General features: G+C 45.2%; 2 protein-coding genes across 9 annotated transcripts in view; one reads left to right on the top strand and one right to left on the bottom strand.

The window, feature by feature from the left end:
- Positions 1-27,233, bottom strand: part of DYNC2LI1 (dynein cytoplasmic 2 light intermediate chain 1) — a 70,802-nt gene that overhangs the window by 5,613 nt on the left and 37,956 nt on the right. Inside the window, exons 14-15 of one of the 8 annotated variants that reach the window (XR_010115752.1) lie at positions 13,010-13,131; positions 4,849-8,691 (exon numbers count right to left, since the gene is read on the bottom strand). The exons of 1 other annotated variant lie outside the window; for it this stretch is intronic. The gene's annotated coding sequence lies outside the window, so the exon portion shown is untranslated. Of the gene's footprint in view, positions 1-4,848; positions 8,692-10,003; positions 11,551-12,147; positions 12,956-13,009; positions 13,132-24,188; positions 26,870-27,233 lie in introns of those variants that run through there. 6 more of the 8 variants (XR_010115751.1, XM_063618088.1, XM_055243396.2 and 3 more) reach the window with 6 other exon arrangements.
- On the top strand, positions 90-26,165 carry ABCG5 (ATP binding cassette subfamily G member 5). The gene is made up of 13 exons (XM_055243393.2): positions 90-392; positions 975-1,096; positions 7,154-7,290; positions 7,369-7,467; positions 11,095-11,227; positions 12,617-12,756; positions 14,092-14,221; positions 14,679-14,892; positions 14,993-15,198; positions 16,181-16,319; positions 19,009-19,194; positions 24,470-24,582; positions 25,702-26,165. Exons 1-13 carry the CDS (start codon positions 250-252, stop codon positions 25,893-25,895), a joined length of 1,956 nt encoding a protein of 651 aa, XP_055099368.1. The 5' UTR covers positions 90-249; the 3' UTR covers positions 25,896-26,165.

Here is a 27,233-nt window from a genome sequence, read left to right on the forward strand (position 1 = left end):
CTCCCAGCATTCCTCTCTGGCAAGCCCACCTACAAACGTGTGTGTTCTGCCCACTGTCGAGATAAGGACGCACTGGCTAAAGGTACATCAGATAATGGTCTCCGTGGCCAAGTCCCAGTCCTGCCGTCCTGAGGGACTCCGGGGTCAGGTGGAGCAGGCAGGGCAGTCTGCCACGGGCTCCCCAACTGAAGCCACTCTGGGGAGGGTCAGGCCACCAGAAAATTTGCCCAGCTTTGCTGCCTGTTGGCCATGGGTGACCTCTCATCTTTGACCCCCAGAGGGTCCATGGGTCTCCAAGTAAACAGAGGCTCCCAGAGCTCCCTGGAGGGGGCTCCTGCCACTGCCTCGGAGCCTCACAGCCTGGGCATCCTCCATGCCTCCTACAGCATCAGGTAAGGCAGAGCCCTTGCTGCTGCTGCTCCCCCAGGAGCGCGGGGCCCTGCACTCACCCCTCTGCTGCCTTTCTTCACTCTTTAGGTGCCAGCCTGGGCACTTTGGGCTCTCTCTTTAGTGGATCGGGTGGAGAGAGGAGAGGGAGAAGGGCTGTGCTGGGAAACGTGGAGCGACAGTGAATGCCCCCTCCCCCTGCCCAGGGAAGGGCCTGGGCATAAACAAAGTGGCAGCAGTGCCCTGCCTACCCCAGTGTCTACGGCCTGCCCTCTGTGGATGGGAATGGGGGTACTGGGAACGCAAGGAGTCTTGAAACCTGGTGGAAGAATGCAGGGACAGCCACCTCCCAGCCAAAAGGACAGGACATTCAGAGCAACTCCAGCACAGGCCCCCTCCCTACATGACAGACAGCCTCAGTCGCTATCTGCCAGGTTCTACAGAGGAGGGCGCGGAGGCTGAAACACATTAGGAGCCTGTCCGGAGACAACTGGGGTGGGGCACAGGTGGGATCAATGCTGGGGAACCGGGTGTAGCCCCTTCCAGGGCCCCAAGCTGCCTTTGCCTTCCTGGGGTTTCCTTTAAAGCCACCGCGTGAGGCCCTGGTGGGATATCACATCTTGCCGGCAGCAGTGGACCAGGCAGATCCTCAAAGACGTCTCCTTGTACGTGGAGAGCGGGCAGATCATGTGCATCCTAGGAAGCTCAGGTAAGCTTGGGAAGGAGGATTCTTAAAAGGCTTTGGCTTGAGTTAAACTCTACATTGAAGAAACAGATTAAGTTGTAGCAAGAAAGCCACAGGTTTGATATTAGAATGAAATCTAATGATGTCTGACTGTGAATGGAACCTGCTACCAATGTGAAATCTTTAGAAAGATTCTTGAAAGAGTATAAAATCCTGCCTAACATGTACGTGAATTCATATTTCAAAATATAAAAAACCCCCACAGTTCCATGGCATATAAAAGTACTCAGAAAACACAATTTCCCTTATCTGTACCCTGCCTAGAGACAGGAAAAGGAATTAAATAAGCACAAAAATGCCCATTAAGCCCCTATCTTTGATTCCAGTGGTCCTTTTTTATGATGGTATATTTTGGACATACAATCAATACTAGAGAATAGGCTGGGCACAGTGGCTCATGACTGTAATCCCAGCAGCTTGGGAGGCTGAGGTGGGAGGACTGCTTGAGCCCAGGAGTTCGAGACCCACCTAAGCAACATAGTGGGACCCCATCTCTACAAAAAAATACAAAAGTTAGCCGGGCACGGTGGTGCATGTCTGCAGTCCCAGTTACTCGGGAGGCTGAGGTGGGAGGATTGCTTGAGCCCGGGAGGTTAAGACTGCAGTGAGCTGAGATAGTGCCACTGCACTCTAGCCTGGGCAACAGAGCAAGACCCCGTCTCAAAAAAAAAAAAAGAAAAGAAAAAGACTGGAGAATAATATTTAAAAGTTCATGTATTAACATCAGGCCTTATCAGATCTTATCTGGTCTTTTTCTTTTTTTTTTGAGACAGAGTCTCACTCTGTCACTTAGGCTGGAGTGCAGTGGTGCAATCTCAGCTCACTGCATCCTTAACCTTCAGAGCTCAAGTGATACTACCACCTCAGATGGGACTACAGGTGCATACCACCATGTCCGGCTAATTTATTTTTATCTTTTTTTTTTTTTTTTTTTTGTAGAGACAGGGTTCTTGCTATGTTTCCCAGACTCCTTTTCTTTTTTAAGGAATTAAACATTACAAATTGCACTGAGGTCACCCACTGCCCATTCTCCACATCATCCTTCTCTTTCCAAGGGGAGCTGCATTTGAGCCTAAAGTCGTTGTTTGTGCCCCTGCATCAGCCAGTCATTGCCCCAGAGAGTCTAGCCTTCGGTTAGGCAGCTTCTTGTGGCCTAGGGCAATTCCCTGGGAGGGTCCCTGTGGTGAATTCTCTGCAGCTGATGTTCCCAGCAGCTGGGGGATGGCTGCACTGGCCTTGAAGAGGGGACCTGTGTGGCACACCACAGTGTCTGCTACACTGGATTACCATGTACATCTTAAGGTTAAAATCTTCTGACAAATTGGCTTCACAGAAGCCTCTTGATTGAGCTATTGTTTGCAAATTGTTGACATTCACTGCCATTCTCTACTTGTGTTATTCTCTTCAATGGAGATGGGGACTCCATGGAAATCTATGACCAAATGTAGACATGGTCAGCCTCCTTAGACCCAGGGAACTGAATCCATGGCTATTTACCTGCTACAGCAGGTGCACAACCAGATGCCAACAGTAGTGTTGTTAAGAGGAATTCCCAGGCTGGGCACAGTGGCTCACGCCTGTAATCCCAGCACTTTGGGAGGCACAGGCAGGCAGATCACCTGAGGTCAGGAGTTCGAGACCAGCCTGGCCAACATGGTGAAACCCGTCTCTACTAAAAATGCAAAAAAAATTAGCCAGGCCTGGTGGCAGGTGCCTGTAATCCCAGCTACTTGGGAGGCTGAGGCAGGAGAATCGCTTGAACCTGGGAGGCAGAGGTTGTAGTGAGCCAACATTGTGCGACTGCACTGTAGCCTAGGCGGCATAGTGAGACTCCATCTTAAAAAAAAAAAAAAAGAAAAAAGAGGAATTCCCAGACTGTCTCAGTCCATTCAGGCTGCTAAAACAAAATATCATAGACTGGGTGGCTTATAAAAAGCAGACATTTTTTTCTCACAGTTCTAGGGGCTGGGAAGTCCAAGATCAAGGGGTCAACAGATTCAGTGTCTGGTGAGGGAGACTTCCTCCTAGAGAGCCATTTTCTCACCCTAACCTTGCATGGCAGAAGTGGGGAGAGGTGTCTGAGGCATTCATCCCAATTTTAAGAGCTCTCCATAACCTAATCATCTCCCACTATCACCTCCTTGCATGCCCCACCTCCTAATACCATAATCTTGGGTGTGAAGATTTCAACATATGAATTTTAGGGAGACATAAACATGGAGACCATAGCACTAACTAAAGCTGTTACACTTTTCAAAGATTTTGTCAGTTCTTATTTCCATTTTTAACCAATATCTAGCTATACACATGTACCGTAACATCCAAGGTCATTCTCAGCTTCCTTTTGATAAATACAGTGTGCTTCTTTAAAAAGAAAAAAAAAAAAACTGCCTCTTCTCCTTTAACAAATTGTCACCTGTTGCAGTCCTTATAGAGAAGTAAACAGGGTGGCATTTAGCACCCTTCTCAGAAGTGTGTCCCACTTCTAAGAACAACAAGAAATGGAACCCCCCATCTCAGAAGTGCACCCCAAAGGCCAATGTCGTGTTTCATGCACATACAGCAGGACAGTGGGAGCAGCTCTTGATTGGGGTGGGGGAGTGGGCTGGTTTCTGATGGGATGCCTAATCATGGCTTTCGGACAATGCCTACCCTTTATACTGAAATGAATCCACAGTTGGGCTGCAAGTTCTACAAGGGCAGGGACTGTATTCTGCTGTATCCTTATCACTTAGAACACGGTCGGTCACGTAGTGGGTGCTTAATAAATATTTGTTGAATAAAGGAGTAAAATAATTTCATGAATTACTCCATAGTATTGCAAAAAATGACAATTTCATTGGTGTCTTATCTCAAGCAGTATTATCTATCGAATCTTTATTAGCGAGGCAAAAGATGATGACATATATGTTCAAAGTCTCACTAGAGTATAGTCTAAAGCAAGCCTGCATACAGCCATCTGACTCCAGGGGAACTCCAACTTATTTGAATTGTTATTTGCTGTTGAGGAGGGCGTAGACTCTGGGTTGGATGCTTCTTTGCAGATTATTTAGTTGCAAATGTCATAGTTTTATTGCTCTTTAGGGCATTAACCATTTTTCACTTTTGTGTCTAACTTTGCTATCTTATTCCAACCTTCTTTTCCCTACTGACTATACATATCAATTTCTTATATTCCTTTTTTTTTTTTTTTTTGAGGTGGCGTCTCACTCACTCTATCACCCAGGAGTGCAGTGGTATGATCTTGGCTCACCGCAACCTCCCCCTCCCAGGTTCAAGCAATTCTCCTGCTTCAGCTCCTGAGTAGCTGGGATTATAGGCACCCGCCACCACACCCAGTTAATTTTTGTATTTTTAGTCGAGACAGGGTTTCACCATGTTGGCCAGGCTGGTCTCGAACTCCTGACCTCAGGCCGCCTGCCTCGGCCTCCCAAAGTGCTAGGATTACAGGCATGAGCCACCACGCCCAGGCTCCCATATCCTCTTCTGAATGAGCTTTGTCATCTTGCTGGTTCCCTCATTAATGTGTTAACAAATACTTGACACATTTTTTTAAAAAAACTAAATTCATTATTATAAAAAAAAGTATCCCAAAATTTAGTGGCTTAAAACAACACCATTCATGATCTCTCAGAATGTCTATGGATCAGAACTCTGGAAGTGACTTGGTTGGGTAGTTCTGTCTTGGGATCCCTCCCAGAGAAGTACACACTGGATTTGGCAACAATAAAGTGGCTTTAATATCCCTGGGGAGGCCAGTTTTGATGAAGTGGTGGGGCTGCGACCCAGGCTGCAGGATATTTGCAGCTTCTGCCAGAGTTCAGATTGGATCCAAAAAATGTAAAGCCAGGATGGCTCTGGTGAGAAGAACCACACGACTGGGAAATTACAGTGCACATTTTGAAAGACAATCCCAATGAAGTCACATTTTGTTTCTTTATAATGAGTTTTCCTCTCTTTCCCCACTCTGACCACCCCCTGAACACGCAGGGGCTAATTCTGAGTTTTGTCAATGATGCATTAGAAAAGAAGACAACTGCTAAGGGAGTTGATTCATCTTTGTGCCTCTCACAGCAACAAGCAAGTTTCTTTAAAATATTTCAACAAGGGTCAGGTGCGGTTGCTCATACCTGTAATCCCGGCACCTTGGGAGGCCGAGGCGGGCGGATCACCTGCGGTCAGGAGTTCAAGACCAGCCTGGCCAATGTAGTGAAACCCCGTCTCTACACAAATACAAAAATTAGCCAGGTGTGGTGGCACACGCCTGTAATCCCAGCTATTCGGGAGGCTGAGGCAAGATAATTGTTTGAACCTGGGAGACCGCAGTTGCAGTGAGCTGAGATCTTGCCACTGCGCTCCCACTTGGGCAATAGAGTGAGACTCCATCTCAATAAATAAATAAATGAATAAAATAAATAAATAAATAAATAAATAAAGGGCCAGGCTCGGTGGCTCACGCCTGTAATATCAGCACTTTGGGAGGCCGAGGTGGGCAGATCATGAGGTCAGGTGATTGAGACCATCCTGGCTAATGCAGTGAAACCCCATCTCTACTAAAAATACAAAAAAAAATTAGCCGGGCGTGGTAGCGGATGCCTGCAGTCCCAGCTACTCGGGAGGCTGAGGCAGGATAATGTCATGAACCTGGGAGGCGGAGGTTGCAGTGAGCCAAGATTGCACCACTGCACTCCAGCCTGGGCAACAGAGGGATACTCTGTCTCAAAATAATAATAATAATAATATTTCAACAAAAGATCTCTTTGGCTCTGCACAAGCCATCTCATCAGTAGATTTCTCTTGCTATCTTCCCAGATAGTTCAGAACTTCCTGCCTATTTCTCTGTTACGAATCCCAACCTCTCAGCCTCTTTGGATAGGAAAGGCCTAGGAGGTCTATTCTGTCTCCATGAACTCTGGGCCTATGGTAAACTTGTGTCCAATATGACTGAGGGGCCCTCAGGCTCCTGTCCTAAAGGCATCACCTAAACTTTAACCTTAGAAAAAAGCAGTGGCTCACGCCTGTAATCCCAGCACTTTGGGAGGCTGAGGCAGGAGGATAACCTGAGGTCAGGAGGTCAAGACCAGCCTGGCCAACATGGTGAAACCTCATCTCTATAAAAATACAAAAATTAGCCAGGTGTGGTGGTGCATGCCTGTAATCCCAGCTACTCAGGAGGCTGAGGCAAGAGAACGGCTTGAACCTGAGAGGCAGAGGTTGCAGTGAGCTGAGACTGTGCCACTACACTCCAGCCTGGGTGACAGAGGGAGATTCAGTCTCACTCAAGAAAAAAGCAAACCAAGGGAAGCATCATCCCCCAGTCACATCCAGCAGGCAGTTAGTTCACCACAACCCCTCTGTGGGAACCTTCCTAGTGACATCCAGCTAGGCTATGCCCCAGGCTGTAGTGCAGGCTGTGGCCAACTTGGTCTTACCAAAGGACTTAACAAGCCAGTGCTTCTCAAACTTGACTGATGCAGATCTGACTCAGCAGGTCTCAGGTGCGGCCTGGGGCTCTGCGTTTCTGGCAAGCTCTCAGGGGTCGCTGATGCTGCTTGCTTTGTGAGCAAGGCTCTAGACAATGTCACCTACATCCAGGTACAACCAGACCATCCAGGGGGGCACAGAAAGAAATCCGTCCTAGGATCCAAACGTTTCCAAGAGTCTTGGCTTTCCTCTTATTCTGATACCTATAAGTATTTTGTTTTTCAATCCAAAACAGTTTTAAAGGCAAATAAACAAGCAGAGAAAGCACGTTCGGTCTTGACCCAGATGACAGAAATGGTATGTCCCCTCTCACTCAGGGAACAATCCAGAGACTCATTTGCGCGTGAGACTGCTGCATGCACAGTGCGCGTTCTACAGGGGAGGGCCTGTATCCTGCTGTATCCTTAATAACTAGAACAGGGTCCGTCACGTAGCACTCCTGGCCCGCGGGGTCATGCCCGCACTGAGGGTCTCGGGAAGCTCCTCCAAGGCTGGCACAGAGGGGTTCCTCCAGGGCCTTCTTTTGTCGCCCCGCAGGCTCCGGGAAAACCACGCTGCTGGACGCCATATCCGGGAGGCTGCGGCGCACGGGGACCTTCCTGGGGGAGGTGTATGTGAACGGCCGGGCGCTGCGCCGGGAGCAGTTCCAGGACTGCTTCTCCTACGTCCTGCAGGTGGGCGCTTCCCCCACATCCCTGGCCTCCCGCCCGCCCCGGGGGTTCGGGCTACACTGACGCCCGAGTCTCCTGCAGAGCGACACCCTGCTGAGCAGCCTCACCGTGCGCGAGACGCTGCGCTACACCGCGCTGCTGGCCATCCGCCGCGGCAACCCCGGCTTCTTCCAGAAGAAGGTGGGTGCAGCCCCCCGCTCACAGCGGGCAAACTGAGTCCCTTTGCACCCCGCGCTGCACTCCTCTCTTCGCCTACGCTTGACCATTCCTCCCTTTTGCTCGTCACTCCACTCTAGAGCGCGCCCTGCGCCCTGCACCGTGCACCCTGTGCTGCCCGAGAGGGCAGCCCCTAGTCACATGTGCCTTTGGAGCACTTGAAATGTCACTAGTCCAGACTGAAACGTGCAGTGAGCGCAAAATGCACATCAGATTTCAGACTCTGAGTCTGAGAAAAACAGAACGTGAAAAAGCCCATTAAGAATTTTTAGGTCGGGCAGGGTGGCTCACACCTGTAATCCCAGCACTTTGGAAGGCCAAGACGAGAGGACTGCTTGAGTCTAGAAGTTTGAGACCAGCCTGGACAACATAGCGAGACTCAGTCTCTACAAAAAATACAAAAATTAGTTGGGTGTGGTGGCGTGTGCCTCCACTCCCAGCTGCTAAGGAGGCTGAGGCAGGAGGATCTCTTGAACCCAGGAGGTTGAGGCTGCAGTGAGCCATGATTGCACCATTGCGCTGCAGCCTGAAGGACAAAAGGAGACCCTGTCTCTCCCAACCAAATAAATAAATAAATAAATTCCAAAAAGTATTGATTACAGGTTGAAATGGTATTTTTGGCTATAAATAATATGTTATTAAAATTAATTTCACCTGTTTCTTTTTACTTTTCAAAATTTGGCTACTGAAATATTTCACTTCTGTCTGTGGCTTGCATTACCCTTCTCTGGCACCATGCTGTTCTACAAGTTCCCTGTTTGAACAGATATAGTTATTTTTGCCACTGATTTTTCTCAGCTTGCTTGGAGGCATCTTGAATGTGCCTCATCCAAACTGGACTGAGTTAATGAAGGAAGAAACGATTGAATTGTCAACTCCTTCTAGGTTCCAATCTCTTTCTTAATTGTCTCCAGTTTGGACGTAGCCACAGGTAAACTCACCGGGGACCTTACCTGGAAACTGCTTCATTTCTCTCTAGACTGGGAAGGCCCACGAGCACCCAGGGAACCAATGACAGGTGGACATGCCTCCTTCAAGGGGCACAGCTCCCTGGGAGCAATTGAGAGTCCTTTCTGAGCAAATCCAGCCCACAGCGTGTAAAATCCTGACAAGCAATTCAGTGGGAAGGAAGTGCTGATGATAATAAAGGAGGTAGCATGGCAGATCTGCTTCTGTCCTTGGAAGAACCTGGAAATAAAGCATGGCCAATGTGAGCAGGCTGTGTCTGCGGGGCTGTTGGCTAAGGCTCAGGCTTCCTGGACCACTTGAGAGAGCCCAGAGAGTCCTCTCAATCCTGGCCCTGCCATTTGCTAATGGCATTATCTTGGGCAAGATATGGAACTTTGTTTTCTCCTCTATAAAAAATACAATAAGAATGCATTTCTCCTGGATTTGATGTGAGGAATACATCAGATTATGTGAAAGCACAGAGGATGGAGGGTTGGACTTGATCATCCTAATAGTCCTTCCAAGGACTCTGAATTCCATTTCCAGTAGTGTTTCCAAAATATGGGAGAGCATTCCTGCTGGGGTGTGAAACCTCTGAGACAAATTAAGTAAATGTCTTCTCTGTCCATCCCTTCCAAGCCAGGAGGGGGAAGCTTACTCCTTATGATGTTACAGAGATGAGAAGGAGGCTCGGGAACCTACCCTGGCTGGTCAGCACAGAAATCTCACTGTGTCAAGCAAAGCTTAATTCTAGGATCCTTCTACCCTGATGGCAAGAGAAGACCTTTCTTTTTTTTCCAGAATATATTTATATCTAGTTTATTTATGCATTTTTACCTTTTCAGTATTCCTTTGTACCTATTTCAGATATGTCCATTCTTTGGGTGGGTCAAAGCTACATCTGTGCCGTCAACCCCAGCCCCTGACTCCTCTTGAATGTTGGTCCACAAGTCATTCCCTCTTCTTCTGCAATCTAGCTTATTGTTTTTTAATGCAATGGTTTTGTTTCCATTTTCATAACACGGCCTTATTAGGGGTGTCTGGAAACAAAACTCATTACCATATGAGTATCTTCCGTCTCTTTCTGCTTTCCCCCTGGGGTTTCTGCAGATAGAGGTAATCAGTACAGGGGGACAGAAACAGATTTGTGAACAGGTCTCTGGAGAGGAGATAAGCTGAGGAAGGAAAGACAGAGAGGGAGGAAAAAAGCCAAGCTTCTTGATTAGAAAGTCGGTAAAGAATATTTTTAGTTGTTATTGTTTTGGGGGAGTTGAGAATGAGGAAGAAAAAGGGTTTCAGGGAGCTACAGAGTTTAAGCAGAGCGAAGAGAATTGGAAGAAAGGGAATTTTAAATGTGGCTGGGGGTTATAAATTGGGTCCCCTTTAAAGTCCTTAAAGAAATTCAAGTAAAGATTGGAATTATTTTTAATTACTTCTGAAGGCTGGATTATATGTCTTTGATGTGAAATCACACTGAGATTGTACCACATGGGACCCCAGCACTTATTCGGGTTATATAGTGGGAAACAGGTTTAGTTCAAATCAGGTTGGATTTTTTTAAACACATAAAGCATTTATTATAATAAAGTTTCAAAACCCAAACACTTATAAAAGTAAGCGATATTGTAATCATGACTTTGGGGGATTTTTCTGTATGGGCTGCAGTGACTGTGGCTCCTGCAAATAGGAGTTTAATGAAGTATCCGTTGTTTCCTGGTTAATTTTCCTGAAGCAAGTGTAAGCAGTTTTTGTTCTAGGGAATCTCATTTTATTTTATTTGTTTATTTATTTATTATTATTATTTTTGAGTCAGAGTCTCACTCTGTCACTCAGGCTGGAGTGCAGTGGTGCCATCTTGCCTCACTGCTACCTTGGCCTCCCGGGTTCAAGCAATTCACCTGCCTCAGCCTCCCGAGTAGCTGGGATTACCGGTGCCCGCCACTACACCCAGCTCATTTCTGTATTTTTAGAACAAACAGGGTTTCACCATGTTGGCTAGGCTAGTCTCGAACTCCTGACCTCAAGTGATCCACCCACCTCGACCTCCCAAAGTGCTGGGATTACAGGCACGAGCCGCCATGCCAGGCCCATTTTATTTTATTTTATTTTTGAGACAGGGTCTTGCTCTGTCACCTAGGCTGGAGTGCTGTGGTGCCATCATGGCTAACTGTGGTCTCAACCTCCGGGGATCAAGCGATCCTCCTGCCTAAGCATCCTGAGTAGCTGGGACTACAGGCACATGCCAGCATACCTGGCTAATTTATTTTTTTTATTTTTATTTTTTTGGTAGAGACAGGGTCTCTCTTTGTTGCCCAAGCTGGTCTCAAACTCCTGGCCTCAAGCAATTCTCCCTCCTCGGCCTTCCAAAGTGTTGGGATTACAGGCATGAGCCACTGCACCCAGCATCTGGGGACGTTTTAAAAAATTCATATTATTTATTTAAATCTGACACATGTATTATGATTTAAGCCAAATTGGATCACATTATTATCAAAGACATGCTTTCCCCAGGGTGTGGTGAGTCTGGAAGTGGCCCTTGGATTCTTGGGGGGTGTGTTGCCTCTTTCATGCCCTCCCCAGCCCATGAATTGAAATAGCAGCCACAGCCACGCCCAGCCTTCCTATAATCTGTGTCTCCTGCAGGTGGAGGCCGTCATGGCAGAGCTGAGTCTGAGCCATGTGGCAGACCGACTGATTGGCAACTACAACTTGGGGGGCATTTCCATTGGTGAGCGGCGCCGGGTCTCCATCGCAGCCCAGCTGCTCCAGGATCCCAGTAAGTGGCATCCAGAACTGTTACTAGCTGCTGTCTGGGCATCTTCTGTGCGTCTGCAGATACTTTGGGCCCTTTCTTCACAGTCTTCATTTGGAAAGGGGTTTGTGTACAACTGAAATCACAGGTTTTTCAAACTGAGGACCCAGTTTTTTCAGAAATGCTGTATAGTTCATTTCCTGATGAAATTCCATCATCCAAACAAAACAGCTCCTGGACCCGGAAGCGTTGCATTGGTGTTGAAGTGTTCCATCGGGGTTTTCCATGAATACGGAGCCTTGCCCTGCCAATCATTTCTTCTCACCAGGGCAATACCACTGTGTGGGCTGGGGAAAGCCAATGAGTTTTGGTATGACCACAGGTGTTCACGAAATGGCAGGAATTAAAATAGGAATTTGAATGATAAACTCAAAAGTGTATATGTTGTGGGGAAGGGAGTATCAAAACAGAGTAGTTGGTCCTCTGCCTGGTTTGGTCATTTTTCCCCATCACCTGGGGAAACCTTGCCACTCATGCAGCTGGAGAGGACAAACTGCATCTGGATCCTTTCACTTTTTTTTTTTTTTTTTTTTTTTTTGAGACAGAGTCTTGCTCTTGTTGCCCAGGCTGGAGTGCAGTGGCGCGATCTCGGCTCACTGCAACCTCCACCTCCCGGGTTCAAGTGATTCTCCTGCCTCAGCCTTCCAAGTAGCTGGGATTACAGGCGCCCGCCACCACACCCAGCTAATTTTTGTACTTTTAGTAGAGATGGGGTTTCACCATGTTGGCCAGGGTGGTCTCGAACTCCTGACCTCAGGTGATCTGCCCGCCTCGGCCTCCCAAAGTGTTGGCATTACAGGCGTGAGCCACCGCGCCCGGCCCCCTTGTCACTTTTTAGGTAGAAACAAGTTACTTTAAACCCTCTAAAGAACCCAAATGCCTGCCACACTTCAGACCTTGTTTTATTGGTCAGATTTTTTTCTTTTCTGTGCAAAGCCCCTGCTGGTGTTGGAAAGTGTTACAGACATGAAATGGGGTTGTCTTTTTGACCAGCCTCTACTCAGTCTTGTTTTAAAACAACTTGATGCCAGCCTGCCAGCCCTTGTTCCCTGACAGGGCGCCCTGAGCAGAGCCCAGATGGCCCGTAGTACCCTATAAGAGGCCTGATCTCCTTACTCCCTGTGCCCTGGAGGATTTGAGCCCCACATGTGCTCCAGAACTGGGAACTAGGCCCTTCCACGTCAGGTGCTTTCTCCTGAGCTCAGGGTGAAAGCCAGTTTACATGTTTATCTCCCACCGCACACTGTTTGAATGGGGTGCAAACTCAATAAGGAACAGTTCAGAACTCTTAGTTTTAAGCACAGAGCCTGGGCTCTGCAGTACCACAGAAGTCTGGCCCTTCTTTGCTGGCAGAGGTCATGCTGTTTGATGAGCCGACCACAGGCCTGGACTGCATGACTGCTAATCAGATTGTCGTCCTCCTGGTGGAACTGGCTCGCAGAAACCGACTTGTGGTTCTCACCATTCACCAGCCCCGTTCTGAGCTTTTTCAGGTAAGGGGTTCAACTCGTAAAGGCCGGGTCTATGGTGTGTTGAGCTGGGAATTGCAGGGGCAGGGGCAAGATTTGTACCAGTGGCCAGGCGCAGTGGCTCACACTTGTAACTCCAGCACTTTGGGAGGCTGAGGCAGGAGGAGCACTTGAGGCCAGGAGTTTGAGTCCAGCCTGGGCAATAAAGTGAGACTCCCCATCTCTAAAAAAAAGAAAGAAAGAAAAAGAAAAATTAGCCAGGCATGGTGGTGCATACCTGTGGTCCCAGCTACTTGGTAGGCTGAGGTGAGAGGATCGCTTGAGCCCAGTAGGTCAAGGCTGCAGGGAGTCGTGATCATGCCATTGCACTCTAGCCTGGGTGACAGAGCAAGACCTCATCTCAAACAAACAAACAAACAAAAAACCATTAGTGCTAGAGCAATTGGAGCCAACAGCTCCTGAGAGGGGAAGAGCAAAGGATGAAAACTCACTTCTTTCAGCACCTACCATGTTCCAAATACTTTCTGTACATAGCTCATTTCATCCTATGAGGTGTGTTTCAGTATATTCACCTTACAGAGGAAAAGAGTGAAACTTAGCAATGATTCAAAATTGATAGTTGGGCCTGGTGGTGTGTGCCTGTAATCCCAGCTATTCGGGAGGCTGAGGCAGGAGAATCACTTGAACCCAGGAGGTTGCAGAGAGCCAGTATTGTGCCACTGCACTCCAGACTGGGTGACAGAGTGAGATTCGGTCTCAAAAACAACAACAACAACAAAACAACAACAACAAATTGAGCCAAGATCACACAGTTATTAATAGTAAAAAGCTAGCATTAGGCTTTCACAGCCAAGTTGGCTTCAAAGGCTGTGTTTTTCCACGAAATCATACAGATTTCCTTCCAAAAAAATCTCACTTTCTCCGCCCAGTATCCCTTTAGTTAGCTATTATTTGCTTTTTATAGAGGAGGAGCTGAGATTTAAAATGAAAACAAAAAAACAAACTAAGACCCACCCCTGCTCGCCCGAGGTCACTCACTTGGCTTGGCTGGGACTTACGCCCAGGTCCAGTCATGCTTGTCTATCCCAGATATGAAGCTGGGCCTCAGGATGAGAGTCAGCATGACCCACAGTGGTAGCCTAGGCTCACAAGGGTAGGGATGCACTTCGAATGTCTCCAAGAATACTGATGCAGGGCCAAGGTCATCGAAGGACTGACTGCTTGGAAATGCATTTCCCATAAGGACCTGGCGACCATAAGGAATACTTGACCTTGGCCCTGAATCAGTGTTCCCGGAGACATTCAAAGTGCATCGCGACCCTTGTGATCACACACTAACTACGTCTGTTGTCTGGTCAGCTCTTTGACAAAATTGCCATCCTGAGCTTCGGAGAGCTGATTTTCTGTGGCACACCAGCGGAAATGCTTGATTTCTTCCATGAGTGCGGTTACCCTTGTCCTGAACATTCAAACCCTTTTGACTTCTATAGTAAGTTTTTCTTTCACATTCCCCATCATGAATGTTTTTTAAACTTTCTCATCTCAGACTTCTGCCTAGATGACACCAGCTCTAGTGGATTTGATTTTTGCTTTTGTTTTTGTGTTTTATACTCTTCAAGGAATCGATTTGGCCAGGTCAATTAACTTGCCAGAGATGACTATCAGAATGAGGTTGGGGATCTCTCTCAAACAAACTGGTGCACTGCTACTACTTTATCAGAGCATAATTAGCTGAGCTTCTGAATTCTCCCAGACAATCCCAATGGGATTCTCAAGGCCCTGCTGGGATGCTTTAAAGTATTCTGATTTTATAGGTGGGCATTAACCACGAATTTTATCTTGATGGGATGAGGTATTATGGCCAGTACTCCTGTACCAATTGTATATCCATGTACATACATGCATTTAAAAACACATGGGTGACATCTTTTGGGAAAAACTTTTAGTGGACCTGACGTCAGTGGATACTCAAAGCAAGGAACGAGAAATAGAAACCTCCAAGAGAGTCCAGATGATAGAATCTGCCTACAAGAAATCAGCAATTTTTCATAAAACTTTGGAGAATATTGAAAGAATGAAACACCTGAAAACATTACCAATGGTTCCTTTCAAAACCAAAGATTCTCCTGGAGTTTTCTCTAAACTGGGTGTTCTCCTGAGGTAAGAGGCTCACAAATGTGAGCAATGCCCGTTGGAGGTCTTTAGCCATCCCCCAATAACAAATCTGAAAAGGAATTAAAACAGGGTTGTTTGTTTTCAGGAGAGTGACAAGAAACTTGGTGAGAAATAAGCTGGCAGTGATTATGCGTCTCCTTCAGAATCTGATCATGGGTTTGTTCCTCCTTTTCTTCGTTCTGCGGGTCCAGAGCAATGTGCTAAAGGGTGCTATCCAGGACCGCGTGGGTCTCCTTTACCAGTTTGTGGGCGCCACCCCGTACACAGGCATGCTCAACGCTGTGAATCTGTGTAAGTGCCCACGTGCTGGAGGTGCACCTCTTTCTCCCTAAGTACCTCCCTTCTCCAGCTGTAACCTTACAAAAGTCCACCATTATAAGGGTATTTCTCTGAGCTAAACCCGGCCCTCTCCGGATTCTCTCTCTGGGGAAAGGCAACTATTGAGTTATCAACACATTCATATGAATGAGCTCACCAGGTGCATCTCTCTGAGGGCTAAGAATCCAGGGAAACATAAAGTGACGATGTACTGGTGGGGAGAGTTTGAGGAGTTTTTCAAAAGATCATTCCTCCTATCTCATCTTGGCCATCTCAGATGCACAGCCCATGGGGGCTCAGCGACCAGGCCAACTTTGCACCATTAGCTTCTTTTTGGAGCTGATTTTAGGACAGCCAGCAGCACCTAATTTTCAAATTCCGTGGAATTCCAGAGACAAAACCTGGTTGCCTAACGTTGCAGGAAGCGGATGTTAGAGGGATTCCCCAAAGGCAACACTGTTAGGGAATAAGAGGGAAGGACTTCGCTATTGTGAAGTTGCTCTAGAGCTTGACATGAGGGGCAATGCTAAGTGTCTGCATCTGCCGGGTTTGCCTGGCCTTCCGAGAGCAAGTCTAAAATGCAGGCTGCTGGTGGTGGTGGGGGCGGGGTGGGGCGGGGGGAATCCTGCACAGAAAGGAGACAAAGTGCTTCAAATCACTTATTCATGCCCCTTTTGCATGTACTTTTCGTGAATTGGTGACAACTCCCCACTTTAGAGAGAAGGAAATAAATGACATCTTTTGCAATTGTATTGCAATTCAGGTAGAGTGTAGATTTCCAGGGTGGGGATTTATTGTCCTGTGGATGGCAGGTCCCCTCCTTCTATGACTAGGGAACCCCCCTAGCTGGTCCTCACCTTCCAGCCCTGACAGACCTCACGTTCAGCTTGGGCTAGCCCTACCTCTTTCAGCTGGGTGGTGACTGGCTGTTCTGAAACCTGCCTTCCATCCCCAGTTCCTGTGCTGCGAGCTGTCAGCGACCAGGAGAGTCAGGACGGCCTCTACCAGAAGTGGCAGATGATGCTGGCCTATGCGCTGCACGTCCTCCCCTTCAGCGTTGTTGCCACCATGATTTTCAGCAGTGTGTGCTACTGGTGAGGGGTTGTTCAGTTCACCCAGGGCCGGGCTCCCATGGAGTCATGGAGCTAGTGGGACTCGTGCAGGGAGAGCTCCAGGGTGAAGTTCTCTGCTCTGGAGGATCTACACTTTGCCCATCAGTGTCTAGTGCAATGTTGTATCTTCCAGGACATTAATTTTATTGTAAACAGCCCAACTGTGGGCTGCAGGAGACCTGAGAACAAACCAACAAGATGACATGTGCCTGGCAATGGCCTGTCCCACATTCACGGCAGGGCCTGGGCCAGAGAAGAGGGCTCTGAAGTAGCTGGGACCCAGGTGCATGGGGGGCCCAGGGGCGGGGAGAAAGCAGCCTGAGTGTAAAACCTTAAAACAGACACATTCAGAGGGTGGGAAGAGGACAGCAACCAACAGAGGAGGCAGAGGGTGATCAGGGAGGTAGAAAGAGAAGCAGGATTGGGCAGCATCAGAGACAACGAGGGAGAGAGTTTCAAGGAAGTGTTGTAAACACTTCAATATTGCAGGGGTTAAAGGAGGTGAGGCGTAAGGGGAGGAGGCCATTGCAATTTTCCAAAAAAGAGCTTCGGTAGAGTCATGGGGGTGCAAGTCAGCTTTACAAGAAGGGAAGGTGTAAGATGGAGGAAGCAGATTCTGTTTTGAGAAACTTGGTGTTACAGGGTAGGATGAAGAGGGGCAGTTACTTAAATGATGATCAAGTTCAAAAAATGATTGTTTTAGGATGTGGTAAATAAGACCATCAAAAAACATCAGATTGAGAGTAGATGAAAATGCAGCCAAAATTTGGATAAGTCAAAGAGGAAGTTTCCAGAGTAGATCAAGGTAGGGATAGGGGAATCAGAATAACATGGGATCAAGGACGCAAGCAGCTAGGGTTACACTTTCAAAGATGGGGTGCGGGAAGAGAGAGGGGGAGAGAGAGAGAATGAAAAATAGAGATGATGAAGATATCAAGAAATTCACAAAATGGGAGGTGAATTCAGCTGCTGAGCACTGGGGAGAGAGATTGAAATTGGGGAGGGGGAAATTTTAAAGTAGAGTTATATCAGTCATAATGGGACATGCTATTAGAATTCAAGATACAATGAGGAAATCTTAGGGGTCCAGGGGCCAGCTGAGGCAAAGTGGCAGAGGGGATCCAGTTAGTGCGGCAGTAGGCATTGTCCAGCACACCTTCCATTGCTTAAGGGAGAATAGGGTCCCCAGATGTGGGAACTGATAAGGCAAAGAATGGCAGAAGGGGTCCAGCATCTGCGGCAGTGAGGGCACTGGGGAAGTGAAAGGCAAGAGGCTGTGATCGGAGAGGGTGTCCTCAGACTCTGAAATCCTGGGAGCGAAACCATTTTGAGTAATATTTAAGTCCAAGACATGGTGAGTGATGCAGATTAGGTACATGGAGCCACTGGAATTGAGATTAGCTAATTAGGAACCACTGATGTGGAAGGCTCATCAAGAAGGTTAAAGAGCTTGAGGAAAGCAATAGGGGAGAGGAGCAAAAAGAATGACTCTGGTCCAGATGCTATAAAATCATCAAAGGCAAGAGGATGTTTTAAACGTCACAGAAGACAACAGTGAGGAATGGCATTGCTAGCATAAGCAAACTTCATGATTTGTACAGAGGAAAAGTAGATGGCCTTGAAGAGTAAGCGGTAAGGAGGGGCGCGTATAAGACATGCCAACATTTTTTGCTTACTCTACAAATGGGATAAAGAGCAGCCATGCCTAATGGTCATTGAAGATACGCTATCACCAGGGAAATGTAATTTGGAGAAAGGAATATAAGAGGAAAGGTACATGGATATAGGGTGGTTTGTTTACAAGAAAATGAAGGTCAGGCCAGGCATGGTGGCTCATGCCTGTAATCCTAGCACTTTGGGAGGCTGAGGTGGGCAGATCACTTGAGGCCAGGAGTTCAAGACCAGCCTGGCCAACATGGCAAAACACCATCTCTACTAAATACAAACAAATTAGCTGGGTGTGGTGGTGTGCACCTGTAATCCCAGCTACTTGGGAGGCTGAGGCAGGAGAATCACTGGAACCCGGGAAGCAGAGGTTGCAATGAGCCGAGATCACGCCACTGCACTCCAGTCTGAGCAACAGAGTGCAACTCTGTCTCAAAAAAGAAAACGAAGGTCAAATTAGTGGAAGGCGTTGGTAGAATAAAAGACAAGAATGGAATGGAGTAGGCCTGGGGAGGGCTAACCTGATCGAGGACAAAAGAAGTGAGGGGTTTTCACGTGGGCAATAATCCCACATAACAGAGATGAGGTTCAGGGAAGGGGGTGCTGGGAAGCGGGTTGGGTGAGCCCTTTAACATTAAGGTAGGTGTGGTGCTGGCTAGGCAGAACATGGTTACTTATGAAGAAGCCTGTAGAGTTCCACAAGCCTGCTTATTGCAGTTAGTTGTGACCATTGTCTAAGTAATTTAATGTTTTCCTATGAGAGCTGAAGGAGCTGTGAAAGGGAAAAGGTGGCTCCCAGTGAGTTGCAGCCAATGGGAACAATTTGATGTAATAAATAGTCTCATGTTGGCTCCATTCCAAAAAGGCCTTTCAAAGGGGAGTGTGGCTTGCCCTGCAAACTTCTCCCACCCACTCACCACCAAGGATTTATTCACAGAGGCAAGTGCGGTATTTTTCTTAAATGATAGCCCTTAGAGAGGAAACTAAAGAGCTTGTGCTTTTCTAGGGCGCTGGGCTTACATCCTGAGGTTGCCAGATTTGGATATTTTTCTGCTGCTCTCTTGGCCCCCCACTTAATTGGTGAATTTCTAACTCTTGTGCTACTTGGTATCGTCCAAAATCCAAATATAGTCAACAGTGTAGTGGCTCTGCTGTCCATTGCGGGGGTGCTTGTTGGATCTGGATTCCTCAGGTAAGATATCATAATTCAAAAAATTTAGATTGGGATAACCTGTTATTAATTATCACCTAATAATGACTGAAGTAAAGGAATACCAGAGAACTGGTAGTGGTTATGGATATTACCTTATAGTCTGGAGCGTTTATACTGCTGGTTAATCACTGTCTTAGACCTTGAACTGTTCATTTGTTCAATAAAATGTCTTTTTTATCGGGAATCAGGAACTAATAAGTTTATGTTATGATATGATTCACATGTAATAAACCATTATACCAAGAGAAGAAAACCAGCCCGGATCTTCCAGGAAAAACTCACAGCCCACATGATAGGCTAAATAAATTGCATGCATTAGTTCATTTCTGACCTGGTACTGTTGAGTTTGTACTGCAGTTCTCAATTCCCAGTTATTCTTAGGAATTAAGACTAGTCAGACAAAAAAAAGCCTGCAGGATAAAAGACTGCTCCAAAGAGTATCAAGGCTTAAAGGACATGCACCAAATGATAGCAGTAATTATCTCTAGGTGATACTGATTTTAATTTTTTTCTTCATATTTCTGTATTTTTATCAATGTTCTGTAATGGACAAGTATTTTATAACCAGGAAAAAATGTATCCACACACGTTTTTAAAAAGCATCAGCAAAAAGGGCAGAAAATTTTAAAAGGCTAAAAATGATCCTAGGCAGGTGGTGTGAGTGGGATCCAGTAAGTAATCTCTGGGTCCCCAAGGAAACATGAAGGCTGTTTCTTTGACTTAAAAATTTAAAAATTGAGTCAAAAAGCAAAAGCATTACTGAGCATCTACTATATAAAATTATATGTGTGTGTTTAATTATTTAACTCTCAGAGCAATCCATCTTCAGATAAGAAAATGCAGCTCAGACTTGACTTTGCTCAAGTCACACCACTATGAAGGCTGTGACGCACGTGACTTAGTGGAGAGAGGCTGACCTATGAGTCAGAAACTTCCTCTACCACTTGCCAGTCTCTTTTCTATCTAAATTAGTTTCCTCGTTTATAAAAAAGAGATCACTATTTTAGCCCCATCAGCCTTAAGGGATCATGAGCAGGAAAGGAAATAATCAATATGAAAACATTATAAATTGTAGTGAGTTATACAAAGGTGAGATATTATAAAGCAAAGTGAACTAGGCTTTGATAAATCAAGGAGGATATTTTTTCACACTAAGACCATTATATCGTATTTGTCCTTGTTGCTTAAGTGGATTGTTAATATTTATGAAAAATGCAGAAATCAAATCACGCCAGAGTACAGAATCAAGCCAGCAATGTACAGAGCCAACCTTGGGCAGCATCTCCTCTTTTATATTATTTGAATCATTGTTTCAGTTAATCTGGTGCCATTTCATGTACAGATGATCCCCGACTTACGATTTTTTGAGAAAGTGATAGTCGTTCTGTAGAAACCATATTTTGTTTTTGTTTTTGAAACGGAGTCTCACTCTGCCGCCCAGGCTGAAGTGCAGTGGCGCGATCTCAGCTCACTGCAACCTCCACCTCCCAGGTTCAAGTGATTCTTGTGCCTCGGTTGCCTGAATAGCTGGGATTACAGGTGTGTGCCACCATGCTCAGCTAATTTCTGTATTTTTAGTAGAGATGGGGTTTTGCCATGTTGGCCAGGCTAGTCTCGAACTCCTGACCTCGAGTGATTTGCCCACCTCGGCCTCTCAAAGTGCTAGGATTACAGGTGTGAGCCACCACAACCAGCCTAGAAACTGTATTTTGAGTAGCCATACAATCATCCTGTTTTTTACTTTCAGAACAGGATTCAATAAATTACATTAAATATTCAACAATTTATTATAAGATAGGCTTTGTGTTAGATGATTTTTCCCAACTGTAGGTTAACGTTAAGTGTTCTGAGCACATTTAAGGTAGACCAGGCTAAGCTGTAATGTTTGGTAGGCTAAGTGTCTTAAATGTGATTTTTTTGTTTGTTTGTTTGTTTGTTTGTTTTTAGAGGGAATCTCGCTCTATCAACCAGGCTGGAGTGCAGTGGCGCGATCTCGACTCACTGTAACCTCCGCCTCCCATGTTCAAGCAATTTTCCTGCCTCGGCCTCCCGGGTAGCTGGAATTACAGGAGCCTGCCATTACGCCTGGCTAATTTTTGTATTTTTAGTAGAGATGTGGGTTCACCATTTTGGCTAGGTTGGTCTCAAACTCCTGACCTCAGGTGATCCGCCTGCCTCGGCCTCCCAAAGTACTGGGATTATAGACGTGAGCCACCACGTCCGGCCTTAAATGCATTTTTAACTTAGAATATTTTCAACTTATGATGGGTTTACCTGGAAGTAACCCCATCATAAGAAGCATTTGTATTGGGTTTTTAGGAAAAGGAGGTTAGTTGCTCTTTATTTATTTATTTTGTTTGTTTGTTTCTTGAGACAGAGTCCCACTCACTCTGTCACCCAGGCTGGAATGCAGTGGCATGGTCTCAGCTGACTGCAACCTCTGTCTCTCAGGTTCAAGCAATTCTCCTGCCTCAGCCTCCTGAATAGCTGGGATTACAGGTGCGCCCCACCACAGCCAGCTAATTTTTGTATTTTTAGTAGAGATGAGGTTTCACCAAGTTGGCCAGGCTGGTCTCAAACTCCTGACCTCAAGTGATTTCCCTGCCTCGGCCTCCCAAGGTGCTGGGATTACAGGCGTGAGCCACTATGCCTGGTGGTTAATTGCTCTTAAAAGGTAGACAGTGGCAAAGAATACTAAATGCTCTCAGATTAGTTGCAAAATCTTAACATCCCAAGGCTTCACATGAATTCCACTCCCATCACTGAAAATTAAAACTCCGCTTTTAAAGGCCACATCAACCTGCTAGTCATTCCATTTACCCATTTTTCTCCCCAGTCATCATCTTTCTAGGTGAACTGCCTGCGGCATTTGTGCTGTTGGCTCCCTTCTCTTTTAAACACAAAGGAAATTAGCTTTGCTGTTTTTTCTGCTTACAAAATCATGCAAGTTCTTGGGGGAAGAAATGCTCACAATATAAATATGGATGCAGAAGAAAGTAAAAGTTACCTGAAGTATCAGAGCCGAGAGTTAAATTTTGTTGTAGTTCTTGCTAGAATTTTATATAATTTTTAACAAAGATGAAATCATCCTGTTGTATAAGATATAAAATATGCATATATTTTTTCCCATTTAACAACATAATATAAATTAGCTGGGTGTGCTGTCACATGCCTGTAATTTCAGTTACTCAGGAGGCTGAGGCAGGAGAATCACCTGAACCTGGGAGGCGGAGCCTGCAGTGAGCCAAAATCACGCCACTGCACTCCAGCCTAGGTGACAGAGCAAGACTCCGTTTAAAAAAAAAAAAAAAAACAAGACAAAGCACAAACCAACCTAATGTGGACAATGTCATGTCAATACATCTAGATCTATGGTTCCTCTCACTGCTTCTCCTTCTGTCTGTGCCTTTCACTGATCCATATGTCTCTGCCACCTGCACAAAGTCTGTTGGTTGTTCCCAAGGCTAGAGGAGCACTCTCTCTGAAGGCTCCCTTTGTTTTCTCTCTCAGCCTATCACACGCTACTTCCTGTCACGGTCTTCCTTTGCAGTAATAGATTATCCGCCTCTTGAAGGCAGCAGCTGTGTCTCATTCATCATTTTAGACCTTCTCAGCAGCCAGCCCAATTAGGCCTTGGACCAATTAGGCCTGCATTATTTGTTGAGGGAGTAAGTGAATGACTATGTTCTTTGAACTGTATACACACTGCATCACTCACCAAATCATGTTTGTTTTCTTTTCTGATATCAAACCATAGATGCATGTGGGAAATTTTGTGTTTGACTCTGTGTGGTACAGGGAGAAACAAAGGTTCACAGTTCCTACCTCAAAAACATAGCACCCTAGCCACAGGCAGCCACCCTCTCATGGCCATCATCCTACTCCAGGCCTTTGTCATCTCATACTTGAATTTTTGTTGTAGTCTGCTCCTTTTTTTTCCCTGTTCTTACTCTGCCCTCATTCTGGCCATCCTTCTTGCTGGAATCACGTTAATTTTCTCAGAATGCTGATTTCAACGTGACCTGTCTCATTCAGGGTCATTCAACCTCAACTCACAGCAAGGCTCTGAAATGGCTGTTTCTGGCTATTGTTCCAAGCTCCCCTCCCACTGTTTCTTCACATCCTCTCTTCCAGTCTTTCTGGTCTAGTCAGTCCCATATGCAGCCCTTGGAATGCCTGTACTCATACCATTTCTGCCTTCCTAGAATTTCCATCCTCTTCTCCTAATTCCTTCCCAGAGTCCCACATATCCTTTTCAATTAGCAGCCTCTCAATGTGGTTAATTCAATGTTGTGCCTTAGGAAACTGAAAGTTTGAGGACAACTTGGAAATAGGTGAAACCATAAATACTAAATACAAGAACATCATGGATGTGTGGTACACATTTTTTTATACCTTCTTGGCACAAATAGTTCACTATTGTGTATTTTTATAGTTTTAAGGATATATTCTATATCTCCAAATACATTATGAGTTCTTAGGGATAGGATACATCTTTTGAAGTTCTCAAGCTCCTAGAACTAGTGCCTTGCAAACAGAAAGAATTTTATATATTTTGATTGACAGAAAATATATAGTGGACTAAGAAGACCACAGTGTCAGCACACAGTTTCACCTGAAATAGATTGGAGAGGAGACATATTTCATTTTCACAATGAATGTTGGTTCGGTCTCTCCTTCCTTTTTCCTTTGTATTCTAGGTTAGTTCTAACTTTCTATATTGGTACCTTCAACTTTCTGTTTAATCACAAATCTCCTCCTCCAATTGGTATGTGTTAGGTCTGCATTTTCTTGTACGTTTATATCAATAGTGCTTACCAAAATAAGTAGACAGTAATCGTCTACTTGAGAGAACTTTTAAATTAAGGTCTTCACTATAACAGGCCACCAAGCTGTGACTAAAAATGACAAAGTGCTATGCTTAGTGACTTGGAAGGATGTCTGAGACATATATTTGGCAGAAAAAGAGTAAGTTAGGATAGAGCATGAAGAGTTTAATTCCATTTATATAAAACTTTTAAACACACATGTTATGTATATTACCAAAATGTTAACAATAGTTATTTCTAGGCAATGGTATTTCTTTATATTGTTCAATGTTGTTTGAAGGTTTTTTTATAGTGAGCATCTTTTTTATAATAAGGAGATAGAAAACTATATTCCTGTTGGAAAACATAAGGATTGCCTTTCTTTTCATTTGGTAGGACTGTTGCCAGAACCTACTGAATTTCATTTTTGTTTTCTTTTTCTTAAGAAACATACAAGAAATGCCCATTCCTTTTAAAATCATCAGTTATTTTACATTCCAAAAATATTGCAGTGAGATTCTTGTAGTCAATGAGTTCTACGGACTGAATTTCACTTGTGGTAAGTATTCTATTTGGGGATATTATTTTTGCATGTTACTCTGAGGAAGCAATTTCTTGGAGGAAATGTATTTTTGAAATAAAAACTGTGTTTTATAATTATTCAATTTAAAACTCTGTTTTGAAATACAATCCAACATTTTCTCTGATTTTTAGTATGAAAGAAAATAAGCAGTAGTCGTTAGTCTCCTGTCAAAGGTCAATAGGTAAGGGACACTTGGATGTTGTTAGAAAATGACAGATCTTACGTACACTGAGGTAAACTCTAGTATATTCTGGATAGACTCAGTTCCTCTATCTACTGAACACATTCAAGCAGGCTGAAGTGGCTTGTTTCCCAAAATGTACATCGTACACAGCTAAGTAAAGCCACTTTTGGCAAAACTCTATTCCTCAATCCCAACAGATGGAAGTAGAACCAGGACAAGGACCTCATGGCCATTAGAAATCTCAGGGTGGCTGGGCGCGGTGGCTCACGCCTGTAATCCCAGCACTTTGGGAGGCTGAGGTTGGATCACTTGAGGTCAAGAGTTCGAGACCAGCCTGGCCAACATGGCAAAAACCTGTCTCTACTAAAAATACAAAAATTAGCCAGGCATGGTGGTGCGTGCCTGTAAATCCCAGCTACGCAGGAGGCTGAAGCACGAGAATCACTTGAATCCAGGAGGCTGAGGTTGCAGTGAGCCGAGATTGAGCCACTGCACTCCAGCCTGGGCGGCAGAGTGAAGCTGTGTCTCAAAAAAAAAAAAAAAAAAAAAAACCCAAAAAAAATCTCAGGGCCACTCCAAAGACAACCAAAGAATATGGCTGAATTTAGTAGTGTTTTAAATAATTTTAAGTGATAATGTCAGTAACTTTAGGATAGCCTGTGCTAAGGGATCATGATTTTTATCACAAATATGGTAATCTATGCCCAAAATAGAAACGAAAGCATGTCCATCTTCAAATAAAGCCAAAGGCCAGAACCGCTCACTCTTGCTTCATCAAATTGTAAACTCTGGGCTTGCTAAAGTGTCGTGTATTTTTCATTAGGGGTACTTAGCAAGCATTTGGTAAATACTTGTTGATTAAATTACCTGAGATAAACCACACCTGACACTGTCAATCTTTTCCTTGACAGGCAGCTCAAATGTTTCTGTGACAACTAATCCAATGTGTGCCTTCACTCAAGGAATTCAATTCATTGAGAACACCTGCCCAGGTGCAACATCTAGATTCACAATGAACTTTCTGATTTTGTATTCATTTATTCCAGCTCTTGTCATTCTAGGAATAGTTGTTTTCAAAATAAGGGATCATCTCATTAGCAGGTAGTGAAAGCCATGGCTGGGAAAATGGAAGTGAAGCTGCCGACTGTGCGTGACTGCTCTGAATGTCTGAGAGTGCCATGTATTTCTTTCTTGATAGGACATCTCAAGTCTTTTAACCATTAAGACTCCATTTGTGCCTCTTGGATCCATGCAGGCCTTGAATGCAATGGAAGTGGTTTATAGTCCCTTGCTGTTACAACTTGCAGGGACATGTGGTATTTGGAAATTGTGACTGAGCGGACCCAAGAATGTAAATAACAATCATTCATAAACCTATGGGAGACTTGTGTGCCTATTTTTTTTCCTTGTTCTAGGCACAGAAAAAAATAGGTCAGCTTAAAAATATGTTTACTTTTGATAAAGGATTAGGCAAAAATAAAAGGTATGAAGGATTACTGACCGTAAGTGACAGAGAAAAATAGTTGTGGATTTAGATGAAGCAAGGTTATCATGCAGAATTGGGTAAGAATGCTTCTGTTCCTGGAAGACCCAGAGTTAAATGCAGATGCCCACATGAGGGGTCGGAGTTACCTGATCACATCGAGAGAATGCTGGGCAGATGTATGGTGAGCACCACTGCTACAGAGCACCCAGTGATTTTACTGAGGATTAAAATAAAAAACTGTAGGAATGGGCTCAACAGTGAACAAAGCAAACCAGACAAACCTCTGGTTATGTTTTTAAAGATTCATTTGCTATTTTTCACTTTCAGCTGAGTTTACTTATAGAATTACAAGTAAACTTTACTAAAGTATATGCACTGAGAAATAACCCCGCTAAGGTTGGAGATCAGCTGTTATTTAAAGTCCATATAGAAAAAATACTGACATAGCTAGACATGGTGTCTCGCATCTGTAATCCCAGCTGCTCAGGAGGCTGACGTGGGAGGATTGCTTAAACCCAGGAGGTAGGGGCTGCAGTGAGCTATGATGGAACCACTGCACTCCAGCCTGGGCAACAGAGAACAAGACCCTGTCTCTAAAAAAGAAAGAAAAAAAGTGCTGACATACCGTTTACAAAGAACAGGGTACACACTAGAAATTCACATTCTTGAACTGTAAAGGGTGCTGATACGTATAAATACAGACACGTATATTATATTACACATTTTCAAGGATAAAATATGTAAATAGGTTATTAAAAATGGGTTCTGGCCAGGTGAGGTGGCTCATGCCTGTAATCCCAGCACTTTGGGAGGCCGAGGCGGGTGGATCACGAGGTCAAGAGATCGAGACCATCCTGGCCAACATGGTGAAACCCCGTCTCTACTGAAAAATACAAAAATTAGCTGGGCATGGTGGCAGGCACCTGTAGTCCCAGCTACTTGGGAGGCTGAGGCAGG

The sequence above is a fragment of the Symphalangus syndactylus genome, chromosome 14 (genome assembly GCF_028878055.3).
Source record: "Symphalangus syndactylus isolate Jambi chromosome 14, NHGRI_mSymSyn1-v2.1_pri, whole genome shotgun sequence".
Lineage (NCBI taxonomy): Eukaryota > Metazoa > Chordata > Mammalia > Primates > Hylobatidae > Symphalangus > Symphalangus syndactylus.

What these genes read in the sequence shown, in the direction of transcription:
- ABCG5 (XM_055243393.2), top strand. Translation starts at nt 250, where the DNA reads ATGGGTGACCTCTCATCTTTGACCCCCAGAGGGTCCATGGGTCTCCAA. An exon ending in CATGCCTCCTACAGCATCAG is followed by an intron (nt 393 to 974) that starts GTAAGGCAGAGC and finishes TTTCCTTTAAAG; the next exon opens with CCACCGCGTGAGGCCCTGGT. An exon ending in GTTGGATCTGGATTCCTCAG is followed by an intron (nt 19,195 to 24,469) that starts GTAAGATATCAT and finishes CTTTTTCTTAAG; the next exon opens with AAACATACAAGAAATGCCCA.